The following is a 19401-nucleotide window of genomic DNA, read 5'->3' on the forward strand; positions in this document are numbered from 1 at the left end:
ATAATTCGGTTGAAAACTCAGATTGCTGAATTTTAAAAACACTGGCATTGTAGTTAAGGTAGACTGTGGTGCTAACCTTGCCTTTGCCACTCATTATGTCACCTTTAGCAAGTTACCCTCCAAGTTAGCTTCAGGATCCATAAAATGGGCTATCAGTACAGGTTCCATACATTTGCTGTGAGGGTTAAATGATGTCTGTGATACTAGTAGCACATCGTTAGTGCTAGATAAACTAGCACTAACTAGTGAACTAGTGGTATTTCACTGCAAGAATCAGCAATCACGTTGGACAACCAAACACTGGCCAGGGATTGATGACTGGAAGTGTTATGTGAGGTCATCATTTCTTTTTTTTAAATACTTACTTACTTACTTACTTATTTATTTATTTTCGGCTGAGTTTGGTCTTTGTTGTTGCGCGCGGGCTTTCTCTAGTTGCGGAGAGAGGGGCTGCTCTTCGTTGCAGTGCGTGGGCTTCTCATCGTGGTGGCTTCTCTTGTTGCGGAGCATGGGCTCTAGGCACGCAGGCTTCAGGAGTTGTGGTGTGAGGGCTCAGTAGTTGTGGTTTGTGGGCTTAGCTGCTCCACGGCATGTGGGATCTTCCCAGACCTGGGATCGAACCCATGTCCCCTGCATGGGCAGGTGGATTATTAACCACTGCACCACCAGGGAAGTCTGAAGTCATCACTTCTGACACCCATGGAACACCCTTGGGCTTTCATAACTTTTTAAAAAGTATGCATGGGCAAAAGATATATACTCTGGCCAAGAAGAAAAACCTCACTTCTGACATTCTAAATTTAAGATCTCAATTTTACTACTCCAAATCTTTATCACTCTCTTCCAGGCAAACTTCACACCCCAAACTCCAACCACTAAACTTTCAGGTCACAGGGCAGGAAGGTGGTGAGGGGAGGGAATGGCACGCAGGCCAAGTGGCCTCTCACCTTGACCGCACATTGCCATCAGCCAGGGAGCTTCTCAAGAACACTGATGCCTGGACCCCACCTCCTGGGGTTTCCATGGGTCAGGGTGGGACCCTCCTATCTATGAAAGCTTCCCAGGTGGTTCTGATGTGCGGTCAGGGTGCAACCTGGTCTAGCTGACCAACATCGGCTCAGTTCAGCCTTGACTCTCCAGGATTGGGTGGAAGTACGCCGATCCTGGCTGAGTGGAAGCGCAGCCCTCTTCACGAGAGCTGAATTCTGCGTTCTACTGGGTCACGTTTCCGGGCAGCAGCAGAAAGTCAACTTTGTTTTAGTAGAGTTTCATGCCTATGCCTTGGAGTGGGAGTGGGCTCAGCTCTTTGATCCATCATGCAGTTCTGTGTCTTTCAGGCTCCGTCTGCAGGTTCTTTTCTCTGGTTATAAGGGAGGAGCCTGAGAGGGCATCTGATTTTCTGTCCAGTCGTCACCCACAGGCTTCTTTCTGGTCCCATTACAAGGTCTGGCTGGAGGCCCAAGTGAGTTCTTTGCAATCTAAATTTGGGTCAGTTTTTGAAATGCTCTGTCAGATGGGGAACCTGGGTCCGCTAAGTTACCCCAAAGGCTAATGAGGTCCCTAAAAGCAACAGTCACTCTCAATTAGCTCAGGCCGGCTGCAGATTCCCTTGTATTCCTGACTCCCTGGGGGAGGGCCTTTAACCCAGATGCACAAAAATCAATCAGGTTCAGGGAAGTCAGTGATTCAAAACTCAAACGGATACCAGACATATCCAAAGTCCTGATGCCAGTTCCTTGGGGGGAGTCTGGCAGCCTCTGCCGTCTAAAGAGGGCTGTTTCCAGGGCACGTGAGGCGGAGGCAGCTGGGCAGTCTGTGGGAACTGGCTCAAGTGTCATTTCAGAGAGCCTGCATGTCAGGAAGGCTCCCCATTGGCAGCCTTCGGGAATCTTCCTGCTTATACTTGTACTTCCATTTCACTTTGGAGCCTAACCTTGGGTCGCAGTCCACTCAGCAAGGGAAAGCACTTTTGCCTTGGGACTCTTTCTGTGCACTCACAAATATAAGCACACACGTTTTCGTCTAGGGTTTGTGTCATATACGCAGGATATACTGAGCTGAGTCAACACCTCTGGGTTTGACTTGCCATATGGGTTGTTTCCCATGTAAGATGCAGGGTGGAAACCCCAGACTTGGGAAGGCCTCAGACTTTGGGCCTCCCGGGGCTGATGCCCTTGTCGTCTCCAAGGATGGAGAAAAGCTCAGAAGTGATGCAGTTTGGCATTAAGACCCCCGCCTGCCATGCAGGTTGGGGCCTCCCCACCCTGTCTCTAAGCCAGGAATTATTCTGTCTCATGGAATCACTTAGCAAAATAATTTAGAATTTGTTTTGGTCTATTACGTTGGTGCCAACCAATAAATGCCCGACCACTGTTCTTATGTAGTTATGGAGTTCTTAAAGTGATGCCCAAAGGAGTCTGTCAATTTAGTTAGGGCCAGGCTGCCAGATGTAATTTCTCTTCGTTGAAAAGTGGTGTTAAATATACAGCAGTCTGGAAAAAAAACATGATAAAACGGTAATGGGCATTAGATTCAAAACAGAACCCAAGAAATAAAAACACTAAGATAGGTAAAGAGGAGGAAAGTTCACAGCTTCATTCTTTGGTATAGTCCATCTCACAAAGTGTATTAACTGTACAGAACTAGGAAAAGTCCAAAATAGTTCGATATATTTAAGCCGTTTCCTACATGATGCAATGAGATTCGCATTTATCAATCTGCTTTTCCGTGTCATACACAGAAAAAAAAAAAAAGAACAGGGAACAAATTTCCAAGGATGAAATTTCCACATTTATTTTTCTTTCATGTGCATAGAAAATGGCAGTGAAGTGTCCTATGAAAGAGACAAGGGAATGGGCATGGCGCTGCTATACCAGACTGGACTTTGTGCTTCAAAGGTACACTATTCATTTTGAAAACAAAGGATGTTGTAGTTTGTTTTTAACTGCTAACGATTCCTTGGGTTTCCCGTTTGTTTTTTAAGCTGTCAGTTTCTTCAAATCTCTTTTCAAATGACACACTGCGTTACAGATGATGGCACTCAACCAATGTGGCATTTCCATATTTACACCAACAAAAGAAATTTACAAGACACAATAGCATACAATCTTGACATTTAGTAATAGCAATAAAACATGAAGGGCATCCATTTTATTATTTTTTTTCTGTACAAACTATCAGAACATAACTTATTCACATTAAAAAAATCATCTTTAATTTGATTTGACCTACACATCCCCCATCTCATTTCACCCATTTCACAAACCTCTCATCACATCGCCCACACCTTCACCAGACTATAGAATCTACAGGTAATTAGATCTAATGCCTAAGTAGAGCTTAGAAAGTCCTCCCTCCCAAAGGTTGCCTCACTTCCCTGATAATTCCTCAAAAAAGAAAAAAAAATTCTCTTCACTCATTCCTTCCATGTCACTTTCACATTTCATCAGCAAATCAGCAAGACGGACTTCTCATCTCAATCCAAACAAGGTTAGAAAGAAAGAGTTCCTCTCCCAAGCATTGATGCTACACCCACGAGTCTGGGGACCCTGGGTACTGTTCTGATCTGTAAGAAGGTCGTTTAGTGGAATAAAAGTCTACATAATTTGTGGTCGATTTCAGTCCATACTGTGTTGAATAATCAGTAGAAGCTGGAAAGTGAACTCGGTCATCAAAATAAGGATCTTCATAGCTATGAGGAGACTGCAAATACAATCTGTATGCATCAAAGTTCTTTCTGTTGGAGTCATCTTGACTATAATACAGCTGTTGATGCTGTTGACAAAATGAAAAAGCAAATAAATCAAGGCAATTTTTGGAAGTACATGTTTAGGGAAAATTAACGTGGGCTTCCTGCTTCATATTTTTAAAGCAATTTTCAGTGTTTGTGAATTTATGGTTGAAAGTTGTTTCTGGTGCATACTGTATGTTCACTAGTGGACCGTAGGGATTTTACACTATGTTTACAGGCAGGCCGGCAGTTTGCTCAAGTCCTTTCCTATGGCCTCTAGAAGTCAGCGCCTTGGGAGAACCCAAGACACCTCCCTCCTTACTAGAGGCCGAGTTCCGTGCTCTGCTGTGGAGGAGCCTGTGACCTGGGCGTGCCCAATGAAAGGACAGACTTGATTTTTGCTTTGACACAGGGAAACCATTAGCACATTAGTTAAAGGTTGGATTTTTGGGCTTTGGATTGTTGTGTAATTGCACAACCATCTTTTAAAACATTTACCTCAGAGATGAAGATTGAGTCCATCCCTCAGTTTTAAAAGAAACATGTAAAGATGTTTATAAAAAAGAAAAAGAAATATGTAGTTTGGTGAACAGTCACACTTTGGAAACCCTGCTGGCTGTGCTTTTAAAGGAATAAGGCAGTCTCTGGGCAGGAGAGTAGCAAAATTAGAAGAGATACGTGAGCACATACAATTCTAAAGGAAAAGACTTCCCCAAGCTGGGGCTAATAATAACTCCATCTGTAAGGAAGCAAGGTGAAACACAGGTGGGCTTCATCCACCCCTGCCCTCATTTTCTTTTGTGTTGTCTTATCTCTGACCTCACGTTAATTTCTTCAAACATGTTTGGAGAAAAACTGTAATGATTCTAATGTCTATCTTTCCCCCGATCATGCCCAAATCCCCCTCTTAGTAAGATGTAACATATTTATCACATAGGTATCAACACCACGTTCTGGAACTAAACGCATTCTAATATTATAAGGATTTCAGAGCTAAACTTGCTTTTTAATTAGAGTTACGATTCTGAGGCTATTTCTCCTGGCTAAAGAAGATTATGAGTAACTTGAGAGGTTTTTCTTCTTCCATCTACAGAGAAAAGATGATGTGAAGGGAGGTCTAAGAGCATCCTTTTCTGCAGAGCAGGATACAGGCTTGTTTGGGAAACCCCCAGTTGCTCATGTGTTAATGGAAGGTAAGAGGAGAGATCAGATGGCCCAGGTGGACATGGCATCAGGAAGGACCAAAATGAACTTCAAGGCCCCTCATGAACGCAGAGATTGAACGTTACAATCACTAGTCCCTATTGTGATGGAGAGTGGAATTCACCCCTGCAGGGCTGGGTCCACTCTGACCTCTGAGCCTAATAGAGATCTGGCTGTGGACTCAGGTGTTTTCAAACCACGGAGGCTTGGATGCGAGGGAGTCATGAAGATGGAGAAAGAGGTGTACGTACAAAAAAGAACAATGCGAAGAGAGAATGAAGTGTGCTTACCAACCTTTCCGCACCCACAGGATGGAAGAGATTTTAAAGATTAACAGGAAAAAAAAAAATAAGAGTGGGGAAAAGAAACTGTTGGGCAAAGAATAGGAGTTAAAGACTTCTCAGCTGGTTGCCATCAGTGGCATGGTGGTACCAATTCGGATATGCAAGGACATAAGGCTATTGTGGAAGTGATTTGCTTAAACCACGGATGAGCTTCCGAGGAGCAGAGATTCCCCCGGGAAAGCTCCTCGGCCCCTGCCGGGTGGGCCCAGCTCAGGTAAGTCAACCGGCGCGGACCCCTTACTGTGTTGATCCCTGCTAATCGGCCTTCTGTAAAAATGATATTGCAAATTCACCTGTAGCCGTCTATTTTGTTCTCTTGCTGGTGAGGAATAGGAACTGATGTAAATTGGTGAAGGTTTGCTGGAGCCTGTAAGAAAATATTTTACGAAATTAAAACTAGTGCTCATTACTCTGTCCCATTAGGTTGTGTGGACTCCCTGCTCTAGGGCTGGTGGCGTCCCCGACAGGCCCTGCCTTCCCCGGTGCCAGCACAGCCCCGGACCAGTCAGCAGCCTGGGTGCCCTGGATCAAGCCTGCTTGCTGCTTACCCAGGGTTCTTAGGGGCTAATGAATACGGCAAAGAGAGGCTGTGTGTTTCACCAAAAAGCAATGCCAATGCATAGCTCATCCAAAAAGGGTTCCTTCTCAACCTCGGGTTGAGCTCTTCCCACCTGTGAAGATTTCCCTGGCTGGCTCTGAAGAGCAGACTCGCTCCCTGTGCCAAGGAACACGGCTTTTCCAGGGCTCTGAGCTAGAGAACTGGGTCAGATGAGGGGGTAGGGAAACACAGTGGAACAAGCTCCATGCCCTCAGAACAGCGTTGATTCAAAATCCCAGGTCCTGGAAGGAGCAGGCACAGGTGTGTTCTAACAGGCCGGCCACCTGGGGGCACATCCTTGTGTCCACCATATTTAAGTATGTTTCAAAACAAAAAGAACCTGGTAATCAGATAGCTGTCTTCATGAGTCCACAGTAGACTCCCAATGATGTCATTGGGTACCCTTCAAGTACTGTTAAGGCTAGCAAAGATTTTTATTTTTTTTTTAATGAGGAAAATGAAACATATTTGAGGCAAATTAGTTTATTGAAGCAAGCAAAGAAGATACAGAAGGGCGTGCATGCTAAGGAGGCGATCTTTAAAATAAAGCAGGCTGCCGCAAACCTGAAGCAACAATGCACTTCAGTTGGTATGTGCATTTCCTCTGCAAAGAGCTTGGTGTTTGAAATGTAGCATCTGCAATTTTCTGAGCTATTAATTGCCATAGTAACAGTAGTTGATTAGTAAACAGTCCTGTGAAATCACAATCTTAAAGACAACAGCACAACTGAGACTGCTCCCCCAGCAGTTGTTAAATTGCCACCAGTTTTTATTTCTTTCTTTTTAAGAAACAGTTTTTTTTTGTTGTTGTTGAGAAAGGAGGGTTTCTCCCCCACTTTTTGGTAGCTCACACTGCTTCATTTGAAACCTGTAGAGTACTAATTTGCAACATAGTTGAGAATGGAGACAATAGGAAACCTTGGTAACCCTTCAGGTTGGCCTTCTTTAAGTAAATTATATGCAGGGCTTTCTGAATAGGACATAAAAATATTAATACTGGGCAACATCATTTTTGTTATTCTTAAAAAATAATCACTCTGAGGAGAATCCCGTTATATATTTTGTTATTCATTCAAACTCTTCTCCACAAAAATGTAAGTGGAATTAATCTCCATCCGCAGGTTTGAATTTATGAGTCAGTCCAGGAGATGTGGGCCTGCCAAGTGTCACAGAGCTCAGGGTTCTGGAACACACAGGGGAGGGGGGAGGGGGGCAGGACAAAGGGCCTGCGCTGCAGGGGAGTCGGAAACGCTTTCTCGTTTGGATACAGTGCTCATTTTATGTGCGGTCACCAGACCACTACCCTCACTTGTTTTTACTTAAAACAAGTGGAAAAGGCCCTGAAGCAGGAGATGCAGAGACTGGACCATGGTTTGCTGCTGGGGGACCATCTCATTGCAGGCAGAGGTTACCTCCCAGGCCACCGGCCAAGTGCCTGGGGACACGCGGCTTTTCGAGATACTCTATCACACACCCGACTGGCGTCTTACCAGGGTACAGGCCTCTATGTGTGGCATCCCCTTGGCTACCGTAATACTGCATAGGTGGCTGGGTCCTATCGTATTCAGAGCGAGGGTCTCTGATTCCTAACAGTGCTGGTGAGGAAGAGGTACTGCCGACTGAAGGGAGAGGCAAGAGGAGGAGGGAGAGAGAGAGAAGAAAGAGAAATCAGGCTGTCAGTGTCTCTAGAAAGTCCCCTCTGGAAAAACAAAGGTCAGTAATTAGAAGTGCACGTGGCTGGCACTAAAGTCAGCTCTTAGAGGTGCTGTGAGTCGTAGGGCAGCCAGCCCTGGGTCTCTGGAAGGTGACCTGCAGGCCGGCCACTGTGAGGATCAGCACTGTCAACCCCCAAGCTTGCTAGAGAGCCACAGCACGTGGTTGCAGGGATCATGCGGCTTCCCCACTGACACGGTGGGTCTCAACCACCTGCTCGGGCCTTCGAAACCGAGTGATGGTAACTTCCCAGTCATGCAAGAGTTCCATTTGCTGCTTTATGATCTCAGTTCACTTACTCGTAACACACCCATCTATTATCCGTTATGTATAGCTCTTCAGTAAGTAGATGTTTTACGGCATGTTTTGATTTCTGATGATTTCAGAAATATCTGCATCTCTAAATGTGTCTGAATAAGAGTGCCCAGCCCATAAAATTTATAATTCTTTTTATGGTGATCAGCTGTCAGGGAAATTTATAAACTCCGTAAGCCCTGCTCATCAAGCTCATGGTGCTGAGAAGCCCAGGCCTCACAAAGGCCCAGCTTTTTTAACCCAGCTGGAGCCAAACATTTCATAATAACGTGTCTACCCATGGGTGTCCTGCTGGGACATTTTTGCACAGAAGGAAAACATCTTCTTTTTCTCATTAAAAAAAAACATCTTGCTTGCAATGAAGTATCTTGTAATTAAGAGTGGTCACTTATTCACTGGATCCACTTCAAAGCGGCAGGCCCCAGGCCCTGCTACCAGTGGTTTTGTGTGCACGGATGCTTTCAGAGGAAGACTGACATCAAAATATTTTCCCTAGAAAGTCACTTCACTGACACACAGTGAGCATGCATGGGCAGTGTCTATGTGCTTCTCATCCTGCCTACTTTCTACAAGGTAGGAGGACAGAGGCCATCGCCACCCACCTCCCATAATTACATCAGCAAGATATGAGATGTGCCCGTAAGCAGATGCCGTGCTAGTGCTGAGGGGTGGATGATCAGTCCTCAGAATAAATGGAGAAACAAGTGTGAATCAGATCCTACCTTCAAATGGAATCCAGAGAGGGACCTAGGAACTTGGACGGGGCCTGTCAGCACTGTCCAGTGCGTATATTTAAGAGGTCCTCAAAACGAGTTCATTGCTTAGTGACTATGTCCTGATTTGTCTGAAATTATTCTTTTGCCTGTACACATGCCTTTCGTTAAACAGCAAACTCTCTTGCTTCTCCGGGCACCCCTCTTCCTGAGTCTCTAAAGAATCCTGAGCATTTTTATAAAGCAAGACAGCCTCAGGCTACACCTGGGAACCCAGCAAGATGTACTAAAAACCAAGCAGAGGTCTCTTTCAAGAAAACAACTCATAATTTAAAAACTAAGACATAAATATACACCATATGCAGTAGGCAGAGATAATTTTTAAAAATTCCTGGTACAAGCGGAGACGTCCAATTATGTGACAAGAACCACCAGTCATATATTAGTCTTTTTGGTCACATTTGTCCACGTGAGAAATAAGACTGCCAGCAGGAGCACAGTTGAATACAACAGGTAATATTTATATGTCAGAATGGGAGATTTAAAGCCGAATAGAAAAAGATATTTATTACTTTTCCTGTTTCATTTAGTTAAGAATTAAATTTACAGGACTGAATCGACTTGGTAGTAATATTCTGTTCTTACATGCAAAAAAACCCCCCCCAAAAAACAACCCCCCCCCGACAAAACCCAGTCTGAGCCTCAATACATTCTTTCTACCAAATTAAACACCACCAATAGGTAGGTAGTGTGGTTGTCAAGATTCCCAACTTACAAATCACAGGGAATTCCTGTAAAGCCACCTGCAGGGCCTGCTCCCATTAGCCATGGATGCTGGGGGTCTGGAAGGCAGCCAGGGGATGAAGCTTTAACTGCTGAGGAGTAAGGCGCAGGTGGAGATCACGGCTCTCCCAGGCTATGGGTCTAAAGCCCGCGTCTAAGGGATTCTTTCTAAGAGTTTTCACCAAGAAAACGAAAAAAATCACTTTGAAGAGATTTCAGATTTAGGGCCTGCAGGCAGGCAAGGGCAGCCATTTTCAGGCACAACCTAGTGGTTCTCAAAGTGTGTTCGTCCACTCTCCTGTATCCGCATCACTGGGCCAGCTTATTAAGTGCAGGTTCCCAGGCCCCTTTGCAAACCTAGTGAAGCAGAATCTTAGGGGGAACAGATGCTATTGAGGACCCCGGGATACTTTTATGCGCCACAGTTGGTGTAAACTTACATAAACTTTTAAAGCAGAAGGAGGAGAGTGGGTCTGCTGTATACAATACCATGTAATTCCCAAAGGAGGCTTTCAGCCTGAAGAGCAAACTCTCCTTTCCTCAGTGTTTGGAGGTGACAGGCTTAATCAGCGTACGTTCGATCTCTGAATGGGAAACAATGTTCTGTCACACAAATGCTCTCACCAAGAAGGGGAGTTTACCCACTGACCTGACTGAATGACAGGTGACATCTGTTGGTTGGTGGTAGACAACGAAGGATGTGATTTGAATCGGTCTCGCTCTAATGTTGACACAGGTGTAATAAAATGGTTCTGATTCCACCCATCCTGTGGAGTTAAAAGAGGAAAAGAAACCTCTCAAAGTGGATAATGACATTTCATTACAATAAATGATTACGAGCGTGTGCTCTCATGAATGCTAATTATGCCAGAGCTATTCTTGTAAGTTACCTTTTTATAGATGCTCCGGAGGTCCCGATATTGCCATAATGTATTCAAGACCTGGGCTGCTGCCTTCACCACTTTCAGAGATGATCTAGGGAGAGAGTGGGGATGTTAATGAACATGGGCGGCTCCACTTGAAGAGACTCTGGCAGCAAAGCAATGGCCAAGAGGCCATCACTCCAAGGACCAGGGGGCAAGGAGGCTGCTGCTAGAAACCACCACCAAGGAATCAGGTGTACCTGGGAGTCAGTCAAGTTCAGGGCTGGCCAGAGGTGGCAAGGACCAAAGAGAGGCTCACAGGCACTTGGCTCTGTGGTCAGAAGCTGTGGTCGGGATGAGCCCACGACTTCTGACCATGATCACACATCTCAAGTGTCTGAGGACCCTCCCAAGTTAACTTAAGTTACCCCCCACCCCCATTATTAGGCCTTCATATAAAACATGTTCACTGCCTTCTTGTCATTTGTGCCTCTTTGTAAACAGATGTGTCTGTGTGCTCTAGTGTTTGACTTGGAAAATAAGGTCAGGTATTACCTCCCCTCTCCCTGAGGCCTTCCCGACCAGTGTGTCTGAAATTGTGACAACCCCTCCTCGCCCTGGCAAGCCCAATCACTGTCCCCGATTTTATTATCTGCCTTTCACTCAGCACCATCCACAGGCGCTGCTCATTCCACCGGTACCTTGTCTGTTCCACCCATGGAATGTAAGCTACCTGCGGGCAGGTGTGAACTGCTCACTGCTGTAGCACGTGGCAGGTGGGCAAGAGATAGAAGCTTGGTGAGTGAATCAAAAGGAAAGTAAGTGTACGTTCAGAAGACAGCTTGATTTGATCCAGGTTTTCTGAATCTCTTGTATTGGAAAAAAAAAATTAGACTTTTTTTTTCAATATACAAAGATTTTGGCACTGGTTCAGCATTTCTCCAGCCTGTTTTTAATGCCTTTCACGAATAAAGCCTATCTCACAAAATTTTGGGAGCACTAAATGTGATTTCGGTTACTCTTACAAGAGAGGGGAAGGGAGCTGGAGGGGGAGTTAGTGGAACAGGGCCTTAGCTTTATCTGTAATGTTTCGTTTCCTTTGAAATAAAAATGAGTGTGTTTGCACTTATTACTAATGAGATAAAAAAAGATACCTAACAGAAAAGGACTGAAAGGAAATATGAATAATGTTGGTAGCTGTGGTTTCTGCGGGGTGAGAATATGATTTGCTACATTATTCTTCAAAAGTATACACAGGGGCTTCCCTGGTGGCGCAGTGGTTGAGAGTCCGCCTGCCGATGCAGGGGACACGGGTTCGTGCCCCGGTCCGGGAAGATCCCACATGCCACGGAGTGGCTGGGCCCGTGAGCCATGGCCGCTGAGCCTGCGCGTCCGGCGCCTGTGCTCCACAACGGGAGAGGCCATAACAGTGAGAGGCCCGCGTACCGCAAAAAAAAAAAAAAAAAAAAAAAAAAAGTACACATAGTGTGAGTTCTAGTACTGACACTCAGCCAATTAATAAACGTTTACTACTATGGGCCAGTCTTTGTTCTAGATACCGAGGATGCAGCAGTGAATGAAAAGACAAGGCACCCGCTCCGGGGGGGCTGTCAGATGCCAGAGGGGTCGTAAATAACCCCGGGGAAGCCACTGCCGTGTGCAGGAGGAGAGTGGGGGGACGGGTGGGCCATTTTACCACTGATCGGGAGGCTACTGTCCTGTTGTATGCGACAAGCAGCTCTACACTTCCAGCTTCCTTGAAGGATTCTCTGATCTGATACTAAGGCAAATTCACAGTCACTGCTATAGCTCCGTGACAAGAAACCTTCCATTTTTGCCACCAATTCTCTAATCCCTACTTCTGCTGCTTCATCACTTGGGTGTCACCCACAAGAGAGGTATGATCCAAGCCCAGGGCACATCCTGAGGCCACACAACAGGCTCTGGCTCTGCTGCACGTGGTGATTTTAGGTGAAATATTATTTAGGTGAAATAATCCCAGAACTGAGGATTTAAGAAGATGTTCTTGCAGAACAGGCCCTGGAGCCTGGAGCAGAGCCAAAGGTCCAAGGGAGATGGGGCCCCAGGTTTTCCTCCTCATGAAACGTCTGATTCTTCCAGGAGTCAAAACGGCCAAATGTGGCTTTAGGGACAGGAATGACGGTAGGGGTGAGGGATGCTCTAAGAAAATAAAGAGCAGAAAAGGGGCCACATGACCACAGATACCTCTCCCAGCAAAAAACAGGTTTTAACTGCTGGAAACCACTTAGCTTATTGGCACATGAGAAGTGCACAGATAAATCCTTCCCAATAAGCAGTGTATCCTCGACCAAGGCCCTTGTCACAGGAATGAGGGCCTGGCGCTGGCGTCTCCTTGCAGCAGACTTGCCTGTCTCCTCTGCCCTTGGTTATGTTCACCAGCTTTTCTATGCCCCCCGAGTCAGCCAGGGCCTTGGCATTCTCCATGTTCTTGCTGGTGACCTCGTGCAGGGCGCAGCAGATGGCTGCCACGGTCTCATCCGACAGCACGCTGGGGCTGGTACCACCCGGAAGCCTGTTGACCAGGTCTCGCATGGCGTATTTACCTGCCCGAGGCAAAAGAGAGCTCATTCCACTTTTGGAAGGGACCTGGTTTTTGTTATTGTTGTCATTGAAAGGTTGTGACTGTGCAGTCTCTTGAAAACAAAACCTCAAAAGAGACAATAACCGGAAAGAAAAAATCCACGGTAAAGAAGAAATAACAAACATTTTAACTGTATGGGGCAGGTTAACATCTATGGCCATGCTGCTCGAAGAAATGATTGGTTTATAAAACCTTACTGCAAATTGCTGAAAGAAAATGTAAATCAGGGTATAAAACTGGGTGTAACAAACAAGTTGCTTTAGTTCCACTATTTTCATTAACAGCAAGAATAAAGGAATTATGACAGTAAATTTTACTCTCCATTCAGTTCCTATGCGTCATATAGGAAATACAACTTCCTCTTAAAGCCTTTAAAAACTTTTCTTTGAAGAAATTTTAAGCTGGACCAAGTAAGGCTGCCAAACAATTCATGAAATCTTTCTAGATCTCAACATGTGAACTGGGTACAGTTACACTTTTTTTTTTTCAAAACTTTTGAATTTTATCTTATTTTTTTATACAGCAGGTTCTTATTAGTTATCTATTTTATACATATTGGTATATATATATATATATCTATATGTCAATCCCAATCTCCCAATTCATCCCACATTTTTATCAAGTTGAGGGTTTATATCAGTTGGTCTGACATCAGTAACAACATGCTCGTTTCTTTTAAAGAAGACAGAAGTATAATTCTGGTATGAAGATTAAGGGCATGTTACGTCCCAGAAGTAGTGCAATAATAAAGTTCCCGACAGGACCAGGCTGGGGTGTCCCTTTGCTACTGAGGCATTTCCGTACAGATCCTCAATTCCCCTTACTCTTCTCCAAAAAGAGATTATCTCAAGCTTTTTCCATTTCAGTTACTGACTGACAAACTGGAATAACTGTACTGCAGACAAAAGAAATTAACTAAAACTCAAGTAAATATTTTCTTAGCTTTTCTCCCTATGCTAATAACTGAGTGGATGCTAAATGGGGTTTTTATTGAAGACCTATTTATACACAATGGCAAGCAGAAGAAGACAGGGCCTGAGTACACGCCGCATAATTTACAGCACGTCAAAGTGAAGACGCGGGCATAACTCACAGAGAACGTTGTTAGGAAGAGTGGAAAAGCAGTGATGACACTGTAAGCCAGAAGATAAATGTGGTTTTTAAGAACAGATGATAAGTTAGCACTGGTGATTCTGAATACTCACGAATGACCAAAAGGTCCACAACATGTAATTCGTCACTTTGCTACGGCACAATTTTAAACTGCACTCTGGAGGCTTGGGAGAAGGCCAGTCACTCGGTCTGTGAGTGACCCTAGTGGTCCCTTCAGAGCCTGCAGCCCAGACAGCTGGCTTGGTCAGACTCAGTTGAGTATGCAGCAACTTTTGTGAACTGACAAAACTTTGTTTCCTCGTAAAAAACGGCTCTGGAGAGAAAGTCCATGGCTAGCGCTGGTGACGGATGTGAGGAGAGAGTGAAGAGGTCAGAGAAGGGCATGCTTCTTAGCAACAGAAGTGCTGGGTAAATCAGAGTCCAATACTGATTATGGGAGGGGCTCAGACCACACAGGAAGGCAGGGATCTTCATGGGGAAACAAGAAAAAGTGACTCCTGAGACAGCTCAAGAGTACTCCAGCTGGGTAAAATAATGCTCATCAGCGGAGAGAGAAAACACGCGTGAAAGTTTAAAAGGGGGTGAGGACATTCACAGAAAACACAGGGATGCACCGAGAGAAGGCGACGCCCCTGAATATACATTCGTTCTTCCCCAAGGTCTTAGCACTCATGGAGCTGGCTGTGCACCCTCTGCTCTCCCATCTCTCTCCTCCCATTTGTGGAATTACAGGACACAAGGTGTGTGTGGCCAACACTGTTTTTTAGCATTAAGAACTCCCAAACTATACGGGCTTCTTATAAGAAATTCAAATAATATAGATGTAACAAATAACTTAAAAAATATCTTTTTAGGGACCTAAAGGATTTCTCTCAAGGAAATGTGGGATCTTGGAGCTATAACACATCTATTGGAATCAGGCATGAGCTGGCTATGAACAGGGCATGGAAGAGCCTCCTTTCCTCTCCGGGGGGTACAATTTGGCCCGAAGAGACAGTGTTTTAAGAGCAGGTTAATCCAGGCAATAATTTAAAATAGCACGTCTACCAGGCACTGTGTGAGGGGCCGTGGTGACTCCTCGTAGACACTCTCTGAGGTAAACATTGTTGTCCTTGTTCCTTTTCTCTCTCCACCTTTGTCTTGCTCTATCATGGCAGGTGTATTTTAATATGAGTTCAATATATATCCACTAATCCACATAAGATCTTGTCAAATTTTCCCTCCTTCTCCCCGACCTGTCATCGGCTGTAGGACTGGCGTGGAGCTGGGGGGTTTACAAGGGGCATTTTCACAGCAAGCCCACGGTGACGAGTGCAGGCATGGGCAGCTCCCTTTCAGAGATGGGAACCAAGGGAGAGTTTTCAGTTCAGAAGAAGGAATGAAGCCCACATGGGCTCCATACAGGACACTCCAGGTTATACCGCCAGTGAGCAGCACATCCAGGGTTTAACCTGAGGTCCACTGGAGGGTCTCTGATCTTTTCTTTTCCCCACACTCTGCTTGGGATGTGGCCATGCTCTGGAGGTAAGCAAGCTAAGCTGCCGTGGGTGCACAACTTTGAAGAGGCACTCATTCTCAAGTTCATGCAAGCGCCAACCCGACGTCTGGATGGACCCAAGGGTGAATGCCTCCTAAAATTGTGCACCCTGTGTGCCTCGCTTGCCTTATCCTCATCCTGACCCTGCCCTGGGGTCAGGCCTCGGAACAGTGCCTCTGTTTTAAGGCGAGCACTTACACAGATGTGAGAGGGAAAAGCTATAAAACATTCATGTGATTTCTTTTTTTTAATTTAGAACACGGTAGTGTTGGAGAATTAGCAGATACGTCTCAAAAATCAGAAAAGGGAGAATTAAACCTTTTTGGTTGTTCAAGAAATGACTCTCTGGGAAAACAGATACACCAAATCTACCAAGCAGTTTTATAATGTATGACTGAAATTGCTAGCTCTTCTGAAAATTTACCTTCCTGATCCAGTGTTTAATGAATGAGGCTGCCTCTTGCTGAAAAGGAATGGTCAGAAAGGACAGACACACGGGCACCAAACATGCCAAGACACCGGGGACTAGGACTGAGTTGTTAATCATTTTAAATGTCATATTTTTATAAATCAAAAGAAGAGTTTTATAAACGCTGTTGTTTCTCTCTTTATAGCTCACCTGGTCACCAGAACATACCTATGAGCTCCTTGTTGCGGACATCTAGGGCCATATTCCTCAAGGCAGTCGCCACAGAAGAAACAACTCTATCATTGTCCATTCTCAGAAGTTCTACAAGGATGGGGAGCCCTTTTTCTTTGCGGACAGCTGCTCGGATGTACGCTGCAAACTAGGAAATAAAACAAGGTAATAAGTAATATAAAACAGAGTTCAACTCTCAGATGTTACTGTTGCCTAAAAAAAGATGTTTCCAAAAGATAAACTAATAGATTAAATGTTTTCTTTCCAACGGGAGATTACATCTGTGATGCCAGTCAGGAGAAAACCAGTTTGGGAGAAAGATAAGCTAGGATGACTGATTTAAAAAGAAATCCCAAAGCCTGAAAAGCTCAAGCCACCATCTGGCAGATATTTTTGGGTAGAAAAGAGAAGGCAGTGATTATTTTCTACTTCAGCTACATAAACATGATTAAGGACGGATGGCGTGTCTTCTCTGCAGTTGGCCCCAGGCCAGGTCCAGAGGCTATAAATAGGATGGCAGAGAGGGTAACTGGTCAGTGCACATTAAAGGAGAACCTGTTTCCATCAAGTCATTTCCCCCCTGTATTCTCTGCAACAATATTTACAGTTTAGTAACCTTTCAAGGAAATTGCTTGGAAAAAAATCCCTTGCCTCAGAAGAAGAGGAATTCTCCAGGAACATTGAGCATTGTAATTAATACACACTGGTGAAAAAGTAAGTATATTTGTGTGCAAAATGCTTTACCATTCAAGATTAGTTAGCTGCTGCTGCTATTTTTTTTTAATCCACAGTCAAGAACTTCTTTTGTGATTAAGAGGCAAGTGTGTAAGGTGAGTCAGTTTGGGCACCGTATGAATTGGGAACGAACACTAAATCATCGAGAAAACAAATAAACAAAAAAAGTAACATTTGAAAATGGGTCTTTAATCTTGTTTTGAGTTTTCACTGACATTTTTCCCAATGCAAATTGTCTTTCAAAATTTAGGATAATTGAAAAATGTTGCTCATAAAATATCTAATACTTTCCTGCTGTGGTCAAGACACGAGGACACAGATCTGCCAGCCATTTGTATTATTTTGAACATGAAAATATGTGACTGACTACTCAGTCTCCTTAATACCAACAGAAGAGATTATTCTAATAACACAAATAAAAGGAAAAGATGCATTTCAAAGATCCTATTAGCTTCCTTCGGATGAAGTCAATACTCCTATTTTCCAAATCAAATGATATCTGCAAGAGAAATAGAACACATGACTTGCTATCAGGTAAAGGACTTGGGCAGCTTTGGCAACTTCTCTCTCTGAAATCTGCAAGGACAGAACCAACACCTATCTCGCTTGGAGACCAACTGGCTCAGCCCAGCCCTGGGTACCTCCCTTCCAGAGCACTACAGCCATCACCACTCCCAGATAGCTTCTGACTTATCACATCTGTGGCCCTGTTTATCTTGTTTTCTTAATGAGGGCCAATATTTTGATTTACTATTTTAGACACTTTTGAAATCACTTCCATATAATGTTTATATTTTAAACGACCTTGCCATTTAACGTTTATTTACTAAAGATCCCAGAAAATAAAATTCTACAACTCAAATCGTATCTATTTTAATCATTGTCTTTTTTCTTATTATCATCAAATGAGTCTCAGGTCATAAGAAGCTGGAGGTGAACACTGAGTCACCAACATAAATATTTTTGATACTTATGTGCTAGGCCCTCTCCTGGGTCCTCCAAATTTATCTCATTTAATCCTTAAAACCGCCAAATGAGGTAGGTATTATTTCCATTTTACAGATGATGAAACTGAGGACAGAGAGATCTGAGGCCCCCAGCTAGTAAGGCGGGTGGGGGAGGATTCAAGGCCAAGGGGTCTGGCTCCAGAGCCAGCACTTAGATGCTAAGCTATTAGCACTTTTAATTTTTTTTTTTTTTTTGCGGTACGCGGGCCTCTCACTGTTGTGGCCTCGCCCGTTGCGGAGCACAGGCTCTGGACGCACAGGCTCAGCAGCCATGGTTCACGGGCCCAGCTGCTCTATGGCATGTGGGATCTTCCCGGACCGGGGCACGAACCCGTGACCCCTGCATCGGCAGGTGGACTCTCAACCACTGCGCCACCAGGGAAGCCCAGCACTTTTAATTTTTTAAAAATTTATTTATTTATTCACTTTTATTGACCTATAGTTGATTCCCAGTGCTGTGCCAACCTCTGCTGTACAGCAAAGTGACTCAGTCACACACATATCAAGAACAATAACAAAATAGCCATGGTGTCTTAGCGCTAGGCTGTAATTATCTGCATAGATTCATTAGAGCATCTGGCCGCATGAAACAAACCTTACCTAGGCCTAGCAATGCTTTTCACTGTCACAGAAAAAACGATGGCCAATTTTCATTTGGGGAAGGGGTGATGGAGGAAGTAGTCAAAAACAAGCATTATAGTAATTCTACTAAAATATACTTGTTAGGAAATTTCTAGAGGTTGAACTGTTTCAAACAAGGATTGTCTGGGAAGTTGTTAGATGACATTTAAAAAGTTTTGAGAACTTGCTTATAGTGGTAACGGTAGAAATCACCTTCAGTTTTCCTAAAGAAGTCACACACGTATTAGTGGAGGTGGAAACTTTGCCATGTGTATGTTCTATAAGTGTCTGAGACAGGAATGGCGGCCCAGCCTCAGCTCTAATTCAGGCCCTCGGCATCTCTCACCAGACTCCTCTACAGAATCCCAGCCTCAACTTTCCTCTACTTCAAATTCGCCTTCTGCGCTGCTGCAGATGGGATCCAACAGTGTCCACATCAGCCTGTGTCGTTGGCCTCCTTAAACCCTTTCAGCGGCCCCTCTGGTCCGAAGGTTGGGTCCCAGCTCCTGAAGCTTGGCCGTCAGGCCTGGTCACGAGGCCCAGCTCCACGGGGGCACTCCTCGTCCCACCCTCCACGTCCCGGCAAGCGGCTTGTAGCGTCCACCCACGGCATCCTCACTGTGACGCCTTTCCCCTGTTGTCCCTTTATCTGGTTGGTTCCCTGTACACCGCGACCTCGACTCTGCTGGCTTAATTCTACTCATTCTTAAAGGTTCCATTTGGGCAGCACTACCCTTCCAGGAACCCTTCCCTACGTTCTGGCTCCCCTCTTTCCTTGCCTCTCCCTCACCTGCCAGGCTGGGTTAGATGTCCTCTTCCAAGACCCTGCCGCACACATATCCCATGGGGTCTACACTGTACTG

At 44.8% G+C, this 19401-nt stretch overlaps 1 protein-coding gene across 15 annotated transcripts in view; it reads right to left on the minus strand.

Annotated features, from left to right (window-relative positions):
• Positions 1 to 3204: 3204 nt before the first annotated feature.
• PKP4 (plakophilin 4) overlaps positions 3205 to 19401 on the minus strand; it is a 250469-nt gene continuing 234272 nt past the window's right edge. For 12 of the 15 annotated variants that reach the window (XM_030852714.2, XM_030852713.2, XM_060302413.1 and 9 more), the window contains 7 exons: positions 16173 to 16323; positions 12652 to 12847; positions 10290 to 10374; positions 10049 to 10166; positions 7366 to 7494; positions 5571 to 5644; positions 3205 to 3774 (listed from right to left, as the gene is read on the minus strand). In XM_030852714.2, the coding sequence (XP_030708574.1) occupies positions 3526 to 3774; positions 5571 to 5644; positions 7366 to 7494; positions 10049 to 10166; positions 10290 to 10374; positions 12652 to 12847; positions 16173 to 16323 (1002 nt within the window). In that variant the 3' untranslated portion in view covers positions 3205 to 3525. Of the gene's footprint in view, positions 3775 to 5570; positions 5645 to 7365; positions 7495 to 10048; positions 10167 to 10289; positions 10375 to 12651; positions 12848 to 16158; positions 16324 to 19401 lie in introns of those variants that run through there. The other 3 variants (XM_060302417.1, XM_070045981.1, XM_060302420.1) reach the window with 3 other exon arrangements.

This window comes from Globicephala melas, chromosome 7 (assembly GCF_963455315.2).
Source record: "Globicephala melas chromosome 7, mGloMel1.2, whole genome shotgun sequence".
NCBI lineage: Eukaryota > Metazoa > Chordata > Mammalia > Artiodactyla > Delphinidae > Globicephala > Globicephala melas.